The 16,352-nt window shown below is 42.1% G+C and overlaps 1 protein-coding gene across 2 annotated transcripts in view; it reads right to left on the bottom strand.

Moving 5' to 3' along the window:
* Positions 1-2,392: 2,392 nt before the first annotated feature.
* The window catches only part of LOC137094691 (protein NKG7-like), a 17,756-nt gene continuing 3,796 nt past the window's right edge, over positions 2,393-16,352 (bottom strand). For both annotated transcript variants that reach the window (XM_067460722.1, XM_067460723.1), the window contains exons 2-5: positions 11,011-11,237; positions 9,590-9,736; positions 7,059-7,193; positions 2,393-4,009 (exon numbers count right to left, since the gene is read on the bottom strand). In XM_067460722.1, the coding sequence (XP_067316823.1) occupies positions 3,951-4,009; positions 7,059-7,193; positions 9,590-9,736; positions 11,011-11,237 (568 nt within the window). In that variant the 3' untranslated portion in view covers positions 2,393-3,950. The remainder of the gene's footprint in view (positions 4,010-7,058; positions 7,194-9,589; positions 9,737-11,010; positions 11,238-16,352) is intronic.

The following is a 16,352-nucleotide window of genomic DNA, read 5'->3' as shown; positions in this document are numbered from 1 at the left end:
TAGACACCTCCAAGGTCATGTGGCCAGCATGACTGCATGGAGCGCTGTTACCTTCCTGGCAGAGTGGTACCTATTGATTTACTCACATTTGCATGTTTTCAAACTGCTAGGTTGGCAGAAGTTGCGGCTAACAGCGGGAGTTCAGAATGCTCTTTGATTGTAGGTGAACTATAAATCCCAGCAACTACAACTCCCAAATGGCAAAATCATTTTTTTGAGTGATGGTCACTCCTTGTGTTGTGAGACGTTTTGTTGCCAAATTTGGTGTGATTTCTTTCATTGGTTCTTTTGTTTTTAAGGTACTCATTATGCACAGAGCATTTTTATATATATAGATTAAGATATTTGCATGTCCCTCGCCTTCCCTCCATCTTGATCCGCTTCAAAAGAAGACTCTGAGGACGGTGAGAGACTATATCTTGCGACTGACAAGTCTGTGTGTTGACCTGCTGTCAGGTCCCGGGATTTTTAAACCCATTTTTAAAATGTGGATTTTGGCACTGTCTGGAAGCGCCTTCAATTCTCTGTCATACCCGATATGATATGAACCTATCTAGGCTTTGTCATTCTTCAAGAGATGGCTTTCTTGGCTCCAGATATTTTGCAAATATGTTTTATGGGGAAGGGAGGAAAGAGGCATTCAGAACTCCATCCCTAGTGAGGCCAGAATGGCTACCTAATTAACTCTTTTAATTATGTGTGGTTTAATATTTGTAAGATAAAAATAATCCCAATACTGATCCAGAGACTGGCACAGAGATCCGCAGATGTATTAGTCACCTCATAGGCTCTAGCCAATAGGGTCCTTCCACAACTAGCTTTATTCCCCATTCAGACTGCACAACTTTGCAAACTGCAGAACCACTTTTTCCCACCACAAGTCCCACCACAAGAACTAGAGCGCTATCAAGTTATCTTTCTCAGTATTAAATGCGGTATTTAGTGACTTCTTCGAGCAAGTTTCCTGAAAGAAGAACCAGGAAAATAAGATTCTGACTTGTAAATAGAAGGTCAGCTGATATCCCCTCCTTTTTGCCTTGTCTTTTATTCGTGTTGTATTTTGAAATGGTCCTATGACTGGTCAAATAAATACATTATTATCATAAAGGAAGGCACCATCCGAACCCTCCCAACAGATGGCTTTGAATCTGTGTAGTCTCATACATTAGGAAGGAGCCCCTGGTGGCACAGTGGGTGCCAGCAGGACTGAAGACTGACAGGTCACAGGTTTGGATTTGGGGAGAGCGCGGATGAGCTCCCTCTGTCAGCTCCTCATGCGGGGAGATGAGAGAAGCCTCCCACAAGGATAGTAAAAACAGCAAAACATCCAGGCGTCCCTTGGCTAACGTCCTTGCAGATTACCAATTCTCTCACACCAGAAGTGACTTGCAGTTTCTCAAGTCACTCCTGACATGACAAAAAAAGATACATTAGGAAGGGGCCCCCAAAGGCCATCTAGTCCAACTCTTAAAGCAAAACACCATCCAAGCAACGGATGGCCTTGAATCTGTTTAGAATAATACTTTAGAAAGGGGTCCCCAAAGGTCATCCAGACCAACCTATATAGAAAGGCACCGTCCAAACCCTCCCAACAGATGGCCTTGAATCTATACAGAATCATACATTAGTAAGGGGCTCCCAAAAGCAAATTACAGTGACTTCTTTTTGTATGTTCAGAGAATTTCATGATTCTTACATGGCATTTTGACCAGAGCGGTACATTTTCCCAGCTGGCAGTCCTTCCACAGCCCCCGGAACACAAAAATCCCTCGGACGAATCGTTTGACCCAGTATTCTGTGCAGATTGCTATCATCACCAGACAAGTTGCCAGGCAAGAGAGCACGATGCCACCCAGACGGAGCTGCCTAATGGTTTTTAGGTCCTTGACCCACACAACTGGGTGCCAATTAGAAATAACAGAAAAAATGTGGTCCACAGCATTGATGCAAGGAAGGCAGTTAAAACCACGAACCATTCTCTTCTAACTTTGAGCGATCTATGGAAGGACTGGACTGGATGTCTCCCCAAGGCCTCCTTTTTGAATGTTGGTGTGACCCTGAAGACTTTACTGATGACATAAGAGAATCCACCATTCCCATAGTAACTCCAGGATTCTGGAATCCCTTGGAGTTCTTACACATATATTTTCCATTTTCCATACAAAGCGGCCTTATACAAATGTCCATATAAAGTACTCATTTTCAAAGTGATAAATCAATAGATTAGAATTGCAATGAAACCTCCATTATCAGAAGCCATATAGACACATTTACTAGGAATCTCAACCCAGTAAAGATAATTTCCAAGTAAATTTACTTAGGTCTAGATTAAAGGGTGGCATTTCAAATTCGGTAATAAAATTATAATTTGCGAAATTAAATCTCCAAATCCTGCATTAAAGTATCTTTATTAGACCAACTCAGAATATGCAAAGATGTGAACATTTCCAATAGCTCCAGATTGGTTCATCACATAAATTGTGCATTTTGGATAAGGTCACATAGAAACACCTCTGAATATCAAAATAGCATTAAAAAATAGCAATGCACAGGAAACAGACACAGGCCTATCCTAACCACAGATTATTACATTAGTTTAACACATATACTTATTACATGTAATATTTCCACTGTGTCATTTTTTATTTTGAAAGAATTTAAAGGAGGAGAAACAGGAATTATTTACTTGATTCTTTACATGATCAAGGGTCTGGAGAACAAGCCCTATGAGGAGCGGCTTAAAGAGCTGGGCATGTTTGCATTCAGAAGAAAAGGTGGAGAAGAGAAATGATGGCCAAGTATAAATATGTGAGGGGAAGTCATAGAATCATAGAATCAAAGAGTTGGAAGAGACCTCATGGGCCATCCAGTCCAACCCCCTGCCAAGAAGCAGGAATATTGCATTCAAATCACCCCTGACAGATGGCCATCCAGCCTCTGTTTAAAAGCTTCCAAAGAAGGAGCCTCCACCACACTCTGGGAGTCATAGGGAGGAGGGAGCAAACTTGTTTTCTGCTGTCCTGGGGACTAGGATGCGGAACAATGGCTTCAAACCACAGAAAAGGAGATTCCACCTGAACATGAGGAAGAACTTCCTGACTGTGAGAGCTGTTCAGCAGTGGAACTCTCTGCCCCAGAGTGTGGTGGAGGCTTCTTCTTTGGAGGCTTTTAAACAGAGGCTAGATGGCCATCTGTCGGGGGTGCTTTGAATGCAATTTTCCTGCTTCTTGGCAGAATAGGGTTGGACTGGATGGCTCATGAGGTATCTTCCAACTCTATGATTCTATGACTTAAAGACACAGTAGCCCATCAAAATACGTGACCATTGGTCAGGCTATCTGCAGTTTCTGGGAGCTAGTTGACCAACATCTGAGGACCCAAGCTCTAAACTGATACATATTTCAGAATAGAATAGAAAACATCTATTGTTTCCAAGTTCGGAAAAATTAACATATTCTATTCACTATGCAGGAGTTCCATGGTTAAGGCTTTGGCCAACAAACCAATACAAAAGAAAATGAGACAGCTGGAAAATTACTGCTGTGTAGAAGACAGTGCAGATGGTTTGGAAATGGAGCAGAAACAAAGGATAAGCAGGGATTTGATTGGCATGGAAATGACCCTGGTTTTCTCTATTTTGGGCCAGTGGTAGCCACTAACAATAAGGTGATGAATCTCACCATTGAAAGAGCTGTCCAAAGTGCTTAATTCTCTTTCAGAAGATAGAAATGCATAGGTTTCAGTGCCTTAGGACTTTATATACAAGCTCAAAAAACCTAAAGTGGTCCAGAGCTCATCTCTTTATGACATCCAGAGACTTCTGGTCCTTGACACAGGGATAAAGTGGGGTGAATATTCCAAAGTTTTATCAAAACGAATTGCCATGGAAGCCAGTGATTTTCACTGTGGTTTCACTGCACAGTTGCCATTGTATTTTGAGATCCAAGTGTTCAAATATTGTCGTAGCCGGAACGCGAAGAGCACAGGAGGACAACAAGGCTGAGTATACCTGCAAGGAAAGAGGACGAGAGAGAGAAGGAAGAAGGGTGAGTTCAAACAGCTAAAGCTGTCCACAAAAAACATTTTAATTATTAAAATCCTGGGTTGCTTAAGAAGAAAATGCTAGGGAATATATAATATACCAACAGCCGTTTTTGTGGCCTCTGAGAGAAAGAGGAACATCCAGGCAAAATACCATTGTGCCTTGCTCCCAGCAGGTGCTCGAAGGCCCTCCCTTCGCACCACCTGACTCTGATGTGGTTTCTAAAGGAGAGAAGAGCAGCCAGACATTCCCATTGTGCCTTGCTTCCAATGGCTGTTAAGAGGTCTTGTTATATGCATGTTGACTTGCGTATATTTATACCACCAAGAACAGAGCATCAGTACAGTTCTAGCTGCTTTCTGTATGAAGTCAATAACTAGACAGAAAATGGATTCCCTGAAACACAGAGGCACAAAACCACTACAAACAGTAGTACACCAATCACAATAGTAATAATTTTGTACAACTTACATTGCTACAATAATGTACATATATACAAAGAGCATAAAGCTGTTCTAAACACAATCTGGTCACAATGATTCCCTTCTGGAGAGCAGTATAAAGATTATTCAAAAAAAGTTAATAACCATAAATACTTCAAAAAGAAGACTTCTTTTTGAAGGCATGGATTCCTTACTCTCTTGTAAATAGATTTATAAATCCAAAAAATCCATGAAAAGATCACCTACATAAATAAAAATGTAATGTTTGTTTGTGGGATTAACATAACTCAAAAACCACTGGACAAATTGACACCAAATTTGGACACAATACACCTATCAGGCCAACAAGTGACCATCACTCATAAAAACACTGAAAAACACAGCAGAAGGGATTTAAAAAGCCAAAAAAGCAAAAAGACACTACAGTGCATGCGCAAAATGACTTCTCCTAGCAAACAAAACACACAATAGCATATCCACACTCTCTTCTGGACTACAGCTCCCAGCATCCCCTTTAGGAGAGGAGGATGACCCAAATGCACTGCTTCCAAGCTGCAAGCTTTCTTCCCCTTGGATTTCTTCGAGGGCGTCCCAATCCCTGCATATTCCCAATTTCCTATTCCTGGACTGCAACTCCCAGCAATCCTCTAGATAGATAGATTAGATAGAGATAGGTAGGTAGGTAGGTAGGTAGGTAGGTAGATTGATCAGGAGGACTGCTGGAGTTGCAGTTCAAAAATAGGTAGAGAAGGGAGAAAAGGGAGATAGAGGAAGGGAAAGAAAAGCGGGGAAGGGAATGAAGAGAAGAGGAAGAGAAGGAAGGAGATAATAAAATTAAAAAGGGAAGAAAGGAAGGAGAGAAAGAAAGGAGGAGAGAGAGAAGGAGGGAAGGTTGGCCATAGCAAAGCGTGGTGGGTACAGCTAGTTCTCTAATGAAACTGTTATGTGGAACTTCTGCTTCCTTGAAGAGGATTGCCAATCCCAAACCGGTTTCGACTATATTAAGTCTTCCTCAGGTGAAAAAATATGAAAATAACAGAATGCAATGGACATCAAGTTATCCGGAATTAAATATTCCTCAGGTGGAAAAGTATGAAATTACAACAATGAAGTGGACATCAAGTGCTCTGCATTCATTTGATTCCAGCAAATACCAATTGGCACTGAGGAAGTCTCTCAGGGAGAGAAGAGCAGCCAGGTATAGTGCCACTGTGCTTTGCTCCCAATGAGAGGCCCTTCCTCCATATCTATTGGCAACAAGGTGACTTCTCAATGAGAGAAGAGCATCCAGCACTTGCTGGATTTAATCCCTTCTCACTGCCATCCTTTTTGTCTTGTTTTTTGTATCCTTTGGGATTGTACGAAGGTTAAATGAAAAGTAATGCCTCAATCTTCGTTACTTGGGTTTGGATAGCAATATTTTAATAAATCAAACAGAGAAATAATCCTTAGGATGTACTCTTTAACTAACACTGTTCACTTTTCCATATAATCACCAGACAATTGGATAGATTTCTGCCAACGATAAACAAGTTTTCTGAAGTTTTTATGGAAGAAGTCGACACTCTGTTTCTGCAACTCATCGTGCACAGATTTTCCAGTAGCCGAGCAAAGCAATAATTTGACCCACACGTTCTTATGAAATGCCGATTATGCTTGAAATTTCTCTCTGAGTGATATGATCGTCCTGAATCAATCTGTCAACCTTTTGCTTGTGAAACTCGGTGGTTGCTGTCACAGGACGTCCAACTCTTTGTTTGTCATGCAAGTCAGATGTTCCCACCTCAACATCTTTACACTTACTCGCCTAATGACGCACAGTACTCACATCAACACAATCACCATAAATAGCTTGCATTCTCTGATGAATCTCCTTTGGGGTGACACCTTCTCCTGTCAAGAATTCAATGACTGCATGTTGCTTAAGTCACATTGACTGACCGTCTGCGCAGGGTTCCATACTTTGCACTTTAACAACACAACCATTCAATACTAAGGCTTCCCACCAAAATGGAACTGTAGAGGAGAGTCTACTGAACAAGCCAGTTCCTGCTGCATACCAGTACTGCCATCTGTTGAGGAGTTACAAAGGTGGAGGCATTACTTTTCATTGGAGCCCCCAGTGGTGCAGTAGGTTAAAACCCTGTGCTGACAGGACTGAAGACCGACAGGTCGCAGGTTCGAGTCCAGGGAGAGGCGGATGAGTTCCCTCTATCAACTCCAGCTCCTCATGTGGGGAGATGAGAGAAGCCTCTCACAAGGATGATAAAAAACATCAAATCATCCAGGCGTCCCCTGGGCAAAGTCCTTGCAGACAGCCAATTCTCTCACACCAGAAGTGACTTGCAGTTTCTCAAGTCGCTCCTGACACGACAAAAAAAATTACCTTTCATTCAACCCTCATAAATGCAATTTATGCCACTGTGGGAGATCTTTTGGCTGAAGAGCACACTATAAATATTCTAAATACATACATACATACATACGTACATACATACATACATACATACCCAACTCAACCCATTTCAAACTAGTGGTTTTAGCTTTTCTCTACTTTCCTTTAGTAGACTCACCAGCCAGCAGTAGCATGGGAAATGCTCCCCAGGCAAGGTAGAAAGACCATTCGAATGTGAGCTGGATTTGCTGGTCCTCATTCTTGTCCCAAGATTCAGCAGTGAATACAGTGACGGCTATGAGAGTGAACAGTCCTATAAAGCAACAGAAATGATGCTTATGGAGCTGACGTAATTCTGATTCTTACCAGTGTGTTTGCAAAGCATGGAAAGAATAGTTGCTTTTAAATAATGTGTCACACAGCAAAAAACAAAGTGACATTGCAGAAGTCAAATAATGAGTTGGAATAGGTTATTTCTCATTTTGATGTGCAACAAGGAATTCTCTAGTTATGTTTGAAAGGGCATTACAATTTGATTTGTGGAAGTTTTGTTCACAGAGGATTTCCCTTTGCCTTCCTCAGAGGCCAAGTGTGACTTAGCCAAAGTCACACTGTGGGTTTTCATGGCGCAGTAGGAAATTATTTAGGAGCCCCCGGTGACACAATGGGTTAAATCCTTGTTCCAGCAGGACTGAAGACTGGATGAACTCCCTCTGTCAGCTCCAGCTCCTCATCTGGAGATATGAGAGACGCTCCCACAAGGATGGTAAAACACCAAAACACCCTTGGGCAACGTCCTTGCAGACGGCCAATTCTCTAACGCCAGAAGCAACTTGCAGTTTCTCAAGTTGCTCCTTACATGAAAAAAAAAAATAGGAAATTGAACCATTGTTCCCCAGAGTTGCGATCCAATGCTCAAACCACTACATCATTCCGACTTTCCCTAACTAGATTAGACTGATTGAATAACTGGGATTAACCTACATGTTTTCTTAGCACTGAAGGATTTATTTGGTGGGTCAACACTGAATATATATGTGCCTTCAAGTTACCTGTTGACTTGGAATCACAGAATCATAGAGCTGGAAGAGACCACGTGAGCCATCTAGTCCAACCCCCTTCCTATGCAGGAAAAGCACAATCAGAGTACCCCTGACAGATGACCATCCAGCCTCTGTTTAAAAGCCTCCAAGAAAGGACCTCCACCATACTCCAAGGCAGAGAGTTCCACAGCTCTTACAGTCAGGAAGTTCTTCCTAATTTTCTGGTGGATCTTCTTTTTGTAATTTGAACCCATTGCTCTGAGTTCTGGTCTCCAGAGCAACAGAAAGCAAGCCTGCTCCCTCTTCCTTATGACATCCTTTCAGATATTTAAACATGGCTATCATGTCTCCTCGCAACCTTCTCTTCTGCAGGCTAAACAGATCCAACTCTTTAAGCCACTCCTCATAGCACATGGTCTCCAGACCTTCGATCATTTTAGTTGCCCTCCTCTAGACACATTCCAGCTTGTTAATATATCTTTTAAATTGTGATAGATTATGCTGAATCTATTCACTTCAAAGGATTTTGGTAGGCAAAGAATACCAGTCCCTTTGTTGGACACATAGCCTGCAGTACCTAGTATTCTTTGGCAATCCAAGTTCTAACTAGCAATGCCTCTCCTTAAATTCCAAGATCAGACCGGTTCTGGTGCCTTTTGCGGCAGTGGTTTTTAACCTGTGAATCGTGGATCACCAGTGGGCCGAGAGGACAAAAATTTGGTCTACGGGCCTCACTTCCTCTTTATTTATTTTATTTTATTTCCACTTGTTTCACGCCACCTGCCACTCCTTCCCTGTCGCTGACCATCTCCAAACCCTTGGATAGACCACATCAGCTCTAGATTATTAAATATTATTTTCTGTGGGTGAGCATATGGCAACTACTGGATGGCATGTGTTCTGTATCAGAAACTAGAGCTGATGTGGTCTATTGAATGCAATTTTCTGATTCAGCACCCCAAATTGCCAAACCAAATCTAAAGTTGACCAAAAATTGATTTGTAACCCTTTTGGTACTAATGTTAGAGTGTGGGCCCTGGTCAAAGTGGTCCCTAGTCAAAAAAAGCTTGGGGACCACTGCTTTAGGATACTTACTAGTAGAGACTAAATGGGGCCATAGCATTATTTTGTATCAAGCAACTGGACATCAGGAAATAGTGCAATGCTTCACCACTTGAGTGTGTAAACATCTGTGTGTGCTGGTCCCATTATATAAATGGTGTATCTTATATAAAATGGTAAAATCAAAATGGTCCTGTACTGCTTTCAATCCTATAACTGTTCTCATTGCCATGTAGCAAATCTGCAATGTTTTATATCCTGCTGTTAAAAAAAGCCCGACAAAGGGCTCAAATATGGGGTTAATGTCACTATGAGCTTCCCTGGTCATTTGAAGGCAATTTATTTTTGCAACGTGCACATGTGTTTTTCTTTTTAAAATCCATCTTTATTACTCCCTTCCTTCCAGAAATGCAAGCTGATTAACCCACATCAGCTACTGTCACAACAACCCCAAGAAGTAGGATGAGGCTAATAAGCAGCCCAAAGGGGGATTTGGTAACCGTTCAAACAAAAGGCTGTCCTCCAGAGTGTAGGAGACATGAGTTCTTAAATCCCTTCCTCCCACCATTACACAAGACTTCTTCTTTTGGATGGATACACCTACCAGCTGTGAAGGCAGCCACCAATGCAAAGAAGGGCTTGTCCAAAATTCCACAATCACAGGGTGCGAAGAAGGCAATGTGAACAATGACCGCAGCCAGGGACATCAGACAGGCCATGATCAAGAATGCCCGTGTGGCTAGAATATAGTCTGTAAAGGAGATGACAGGGACATAAAATAAATGAGAGATTTGTCGAATGATAGTATAAACAAATGGGTAGCAGCAACAGCAGGGAAGAGGTAGGTCTACAAAGAGAAGCTTGAAGGTACCTTTCGCAAAACTTGATCTATCTACCTAGATCTGTATGACCTATGAATGTGAAACAATGTAGACCTCACAACCTCTGAGGATGTCTGCCATAGATGCAGGCGAAACGTCAGGAGTGAATGCTTCTAGAACATGGCTATACAGCCCTAAACGGTTTGGGACCCGCCTACCTGCATGACCGCATTTCTGTGTACGAACCCACGCGATGTCTTCGATCATCTGGAGAGGCCCTGCTCTCGCTTCCACCTCCCTTGCAGGCACGATTGGTGGGGACAAGGGAGAGGGCCTTCTCAGTGGTGGCCCCCCGACTCTGGAACTCACTTCCTAAAGATATCAGGCATGTCCCCACATTGGCAGTCTTTAGGAGGAGCCTGAAAACATGGCTGCTCCAGTGTGCCTTCTCAGAATAAGGAAATAATTCCCAGCAAAATGTCAGGAGAAGCACTTTAACTATTCGTTGGATTGCACTCCCTTCACTTCTTTTAAAACCCTCTTACCAGATATATCCTACCTTTGTTCATGCCCAGCATTTATTTTTTAATTTTAAACTATTACATTTGGCCCAGCCATAGGTTTTTTAATCTTTGTGTGTTATTGTTTATATGTGAGTTATATTAATTGTATTGTTTTTGTTTATTGCTTTCTTGTTTTATTGATGTGTTTTTGGGCTTGGCCTCATGTAAGCCACTCCGAGTCCCTTGGGGAGATGGTAGCAGGGTATAAATAAAGATGATGATGATGATTATTATTATTATTATTATTCAGGCCAAAAAACCTACAACAACCCAACACAATGCATAATGTCAAATCCTTTCAAAATGAAGGACTTTTGGCTTAAGAACCTAAAAATGCCTAGATTTTACATATTTTATCAGACATGGATAAATGAAACTGTGGATATGGGTTCTATGGCTACAGAGATCGTACTGCACTCAGATTCCTTTCCCAAGTAAGATTAAGCACATAGTGGCTCAACATTCTAAACAGAAAGTCAGATTTTTTTTCAAGCCAAGGCTAGTGTATTCACATAGACTAGTGGTTTTTTTTTTTAAAGGACTAGTGATTGGAGAGGGAAGGGGGGCCACTTGCAAGATTCTGCTCAATCCATCCTGGGAATCTTCGATAACATTTAGAATCTTGTCCATCGTCTCCTTACCAAAAGTCACATTTGGAGTAAAGCAGTTTCCATCTCTGCACCATTTCCAGAGCCCACTGTGCACAGTATCTTTTGAATCACTGGCCACTAGCCAGTAATCTGTGATCAATGCCAACAACAGGAGGGCCAAGCTAGTGGTTGTCAGCACCATGCTGAAGACTCTGCAAGCCAGCATCCTTGAAAAGGTCAAGGTGAGCGTCTCAGGTATCTTTGGGCTGGGTTCTGGCCTGGAACGACATGAGAGGAAAGCCATGAGAAAGGGTTTTAATACCTGGGTGGAAAGTCCGCAAAGTATAATGAAAACAAAGATAAGTACCAATAAGTAAATGTCAGGTTGCAATTAGAAGTGCATAGATAAAGGTGAAGCTTTCCCCTGACATTAAGTCTCATCGTGTCCGACTCTGAGGGGTGGTGCTCATCTCCATTTCTAAGCCGAAGAGCCGCCATTGTCTATAGACAACTCCAAAATCATGTTGCCAGCATGACAGCATGAAGTGCCGTTACCTTCCCACCAAGGCAGTACCTAAATATATACTCACATTTGCATGTTTTTTGAACTGCTAGATTGGCAGAAGCTGGAACTAATAGCAGGAGTTCACCCCACTCCCCAAATTTGAACCACCAACCTTTCAGTTAGTAAGTTCAGCAGCTCAGTGGTTTAACCTGCTGCGCCACCAGAGGCCCTTTTGGTGGTACACATGCATAGAACTGCATATGTACCACCAAATCTCCTTCACGTTCAGAAAAGGAATGATTTGGAATTTTATTACTAGGGGGCAAAATTGTCCAGCTTCACTGGGATAATTTGTGGGACTCCCTAAAGTAAATTTCATAGCCTGCATTTTAAATTAGATCATTCCCAACATGCTTTCCAAACTTGGTGCGAATATATGTGACTGCCTCTAAAGAAATTAGTACGATTCTCCCCAGGAATCACCTTGAAGTTCATATATACCTAAAAAAAAAAAATCTGGTGTTAATCTATTGACACATTATTATTTTTTTTAGGAAAATTGAAGTATTTCAAAATTGAAGTATTTCAAAGAATTCAAAATGGTCTTAACAGATTAGAGAGATTGGCCAAAACTAACAAAATGAAGTTCAACAGGGACAAATGCAAGATACTCCACTTAGGCAGAAAAAATGAAGTGCAAAGATACAGAATGGGACGCGTGGCTCGAGAGCAGTACGTGTGAAAAAGATCTTGAAGTCCTCGTGGACAACATGTCAAATATGAGCCAACAATGTGATGCGGCATGCAAAAAAAAAAAGCCAATGGGATTTTGGGCTGCATCAATAGGAGTCTAGTATCTAGATCCAGAGAAGTCATGCTACCTCTCTATTCTGCCGTGGTTAGACCACACCTGGAATACTGTGTCCAATTCTGAACACCACAATTGAAGAGAGACATTGACAAGCTGGAATGTGTCCAGAGGAGGGCGACTAAAATGATCAAGGGTCTGGAGAACAAGCCCTATGAGGAGAGGCTTAAAGAGCTGGGCATGTTTAGCCTGAAGAAGAGAAGGCTGAGAGGAGACATGATGAGGACCATGTATAAGTATGTGAGAGGAAGTCATTGGGAGGAGGGAGCAAGCTTGTTTTCTGCTGCCCTGGAGACTAGGACGTGGAATAATGGCTTCAAACTACAAGAAAGGAGATTCCATCTGAACATTAGGGAGAGCTTCCGGACTGTGAGAGCCATTCAGCAGTGGAAATCTCTGCCCCGGGTTGTGGTGGAGGCTCCTTCTTTGGAGGCTTTTAAACAGAGGCTGGGTGGTCATCTGTCAGGGGTACTTTGTTTGTGCTTTTCCTGCATGGGAACGGGGTTGGACAGGATGGCCCATGAGGTCTCTTCCAACTTCATGATTCTATGATTCTAAGTATGTCTCCTGACTCCTTCCATTTTCCACAGTGCCCCAGGCAATACAGTGCCTGCTGCTATGAAAAAAGTAAGCATGTGATGAAAATGGTTCAGAAGCTGCAACAGAAGAGGAGGGTCAAGAGATAATGGCCTCCCCCAATCTGAACTATCTCAGCCTGAGGTTCTCCACATGAGAGTCTAAAAATGACTAGAAGGGTGAGATACAAATACAATAACTGTCATGACTTGTTCTGTAGAGATGAATGTGGCATTTATAGCAGCCTTTTCAGAGTCAACCTCATCTTCCATTTCAAGCCACTTCCTGGAGACTTTTTACACCTCTGGGGTCTCACTGAGATCCTGTGAATGACGTATTTATGTGTGCCTTAAGATTGCTCATGAGCATATTATTTTACAACCATAAGGCAGTCAGCTATCCTTTCCAGCCTTTGCAAATCCTAGAAAGAAATTGGCTAACAGATCTCTAATGTCATTGCTGAGATCTAAGACCTTCCCCTGCTAACTGTGCTGTTTTTTGTGGTGATTTAAGAAAGCGGGATGAAAATTACAGATGAAAACTTTTTTGAAATTGATGTCATCTGCAGAGGAGGCAAGCCATACTTTAGTTCTAAACAGGAAAAACATGTTGCCTCTTTGGCAAATGGCAATGCAAAATGACTGCAAAATTGCATCTGTATCTGTGGGACAGCTACATAGGGAATTGTTTCATTGAATCATAAGAGTTGGAAGAGACCTCATGGGCCATCCAGTCCAACCCCTCGCCAAGAAACAGGAAAATCACATTCAAAGCACCCCCAACAGATGGCCATCCAGCCTCTGCTTAAAAGCCTCCAAAGAAGGAGCCTCCACCACACTTTGGGGCAGAGAGTTCCACTGCTGAACAGCTCTCATAGTCAGGAAGTTCTTCATATTCAGGTGGAATCTCCTTTCCTGTAGTTCGAAGCCATTGTTCTGCACCCCCGTCTGCAGGGCAGCAGAAAACAAGCTTGCTCCCTCCTCCCTATGACTTCCCCTCACATACATGACCCTCATCATGTCTCCTCTCAGTCTTCTCTTCTGAAGGGTAACATGCCCAGCTCTTTAACCCGCTCCTCATAGGACTTGTTCTCCAGACCCTTGATAATTTTAGTTGCCTGCCTCTGACCACATTCCAGCTTGTTTTATGAATTTTAGTGTGTGTTTTTTGACAGTGTTGATCAGGCTTGTCTCCATGTTAGCTGCGCCGAGTCCCTTTGGGGAGATGGAGGTGGGATACAAAAATTAAGTTATTACAACAACAACAACAAAACTTTATTTATATACCACTCTATCTCCCCAAGGGGACACAGAACGGTTTCCAAATAACATAATCAATCCATACAAGAAAAAAGGCATAAACATACAATTAATAAAACAGTATAAGTATTAAAACCACAATAGCACAAATATTTTAAATAATCATGTCTTATCGAGGCAGTTTAAAAGGCCAGGCCAGGCTACTGCGATTTTAGAGGGCCCAGGAAATTAGTCTATGGCTGTACATTTCCAGGGCCTAACAGAAGAGAGTGACCTGGGTAATTGGTAGAAGATATGGCTCATTTCAACAGTATCTGGGGCAGAGCTAGAACTAGTCATTCTCAAAGGTTTGTTTAAACCACCAGGTCTTCAGGCTCTTACGAAAGGAGGGGAGGGATGGGGCCTGTCTAATTTCCCCAGGAAGGGTGTTCCAGAGGCGAGGGGCCACCACCGAGAAGGCCTTCTTTCTCGTCTCCACAAACTGTGCTTGCGATGGTGGTGGGAGCGAAATAAAGGCCTCCCCGGAAGATCTTCAAGTTCGCGCCAGTTCATAGAGGGAGATGCGATTGCGAAGGTAGGCGAGGCCCGAACCGTTTAGGGCTATATAGGTCATAACCTGCACTTTGAATTTGGCTCAGCAACTTATTGGCAGCCAGTGAAGCTGTTTTAAAAGGGGCATTGTATGCTCCCTATAGTTTGCTCCAGTAAGGAGCCTGGCTGCCACCTGTTGTACCAGTTGGAGCTTCCGGGCCATCTTCAAGGGCAGCCCCATGTAGAGCACATTGCAATAGTCCAATCTGGATGTAACCAAGGCATGGACCACGCTGGCCAAGTCAGGCTTCATGAGGTATGGTCGCAGCTGGCGCATGGGTTTAAGTTGTGCAAAGGCCCTCCCGGCCACTGTTGACACCTGAGCATCAAGTGACAGCGTTGAGTCCAGGAGGGCCCCCAAGCTACGGACCTGTCAAGCACAGGTTGCCACCCAATACCCCGGTCGGCCTCACGACTGACCGGGAGGACCTCTGTCTTGTCTGGATTAAGCTTGACCAGGGTGGGACAAAGAACTCTTGTCTGTTGGAGCTAGGTGTGAATGTTTCATCTAGTCAAGGATCAGTTTCCTCATTAGTACTGCAAAAAGTGAATGCATATGACAATGACTACTACTAATATATAATGGCCTTTTCACTAATAGAGTAAATAAATAAATAAATAAATAAATAAATAAATAAAATGAGCTACAGAAGACATTCGGGAATGGCTCCTATATGCCCAATAGGCACTACTTTTATTACTAAAGTGATAAACAGAGACATATGCTAGTCATTAAAATCTTGTGATAGATTCAAGCAATGTCCACAAGAGATGCAAGTAAGAGTACAACATCAGTGGACGCATAGGCTCCACTGAAACAGATTGCTTCCTAATCTTTTGTCTGATCTAAGGATGCATCTACATTGTAGAATTAATGCACTTTGACATCACTTGAACTGCCATGTCTTAATGTTATGCAATCATGGCACTGAGATATGGAAGGTAATCAAATAAAAACAATGGTGATTTCCTGGGCTATAGATTTAGGGAAAGATATAGATTTGGACAATTGGGAATACTTAAGGGGGGAAAGGATTTAAATTATCAATAGCTGGGTCCATTTCCTCCACCTTGTGTGACTGTGGAGCAGAACAAACAACTCTGCACCTGTATGCTTTGAATTATGCACAGAGAAAGGGTTATTTAAAGCTACAGACAATGCAGTTGCTTTTGCCCATTTTTAGTCTAAAATTATTTAGCCGCTTGTGTTCCCTCTATCTTATCAATTTTATACTTATTTATGCAATGTTTTTGACATGAAATAAATGTAAGAATTTGAGAAAATATGTACAAAATGTTCTATAGAAGTTATATAACTCTAAATTAATGGCTAAAATTAATTTTTAAAATAATTTTAATTAAATTAATTTTAAAATTAATGGCTAAAATTGATGAAACTCAGCTGGGGAATACTGGAGATGCAAAATGCAGAAAGGCACCTTCCTCCATGTTTGGTGAACCTGTTGGGCACTAAAATTATTTGGAAAAAGGTGACTAAAGAAACTAATAAAATGATTTCCATAAAAGGTTAATAAAAACCCAGAAATGTGCCTATTGGGTTTTGTTTTTGTTTTTTTAGAATCTCTAAAGAAGA

Source organism: Anolis sagrei, chromosome X, assembly GCF_037176765.1.
Source record: "Anolis sagrei isolate rAnoSag1 chromosome X, rAnoSag1.mat, whole genome shotgun sequence".
Lineage (NCBI taxonomy): Eukaryota > Metazoa > Chordata > Lepidosauria > Squamata > Dactyloidae > Anolis > Anolis sagrei.
This window is presented reverse-complemented; position numbering and strand designations above follow the sequence as displayed.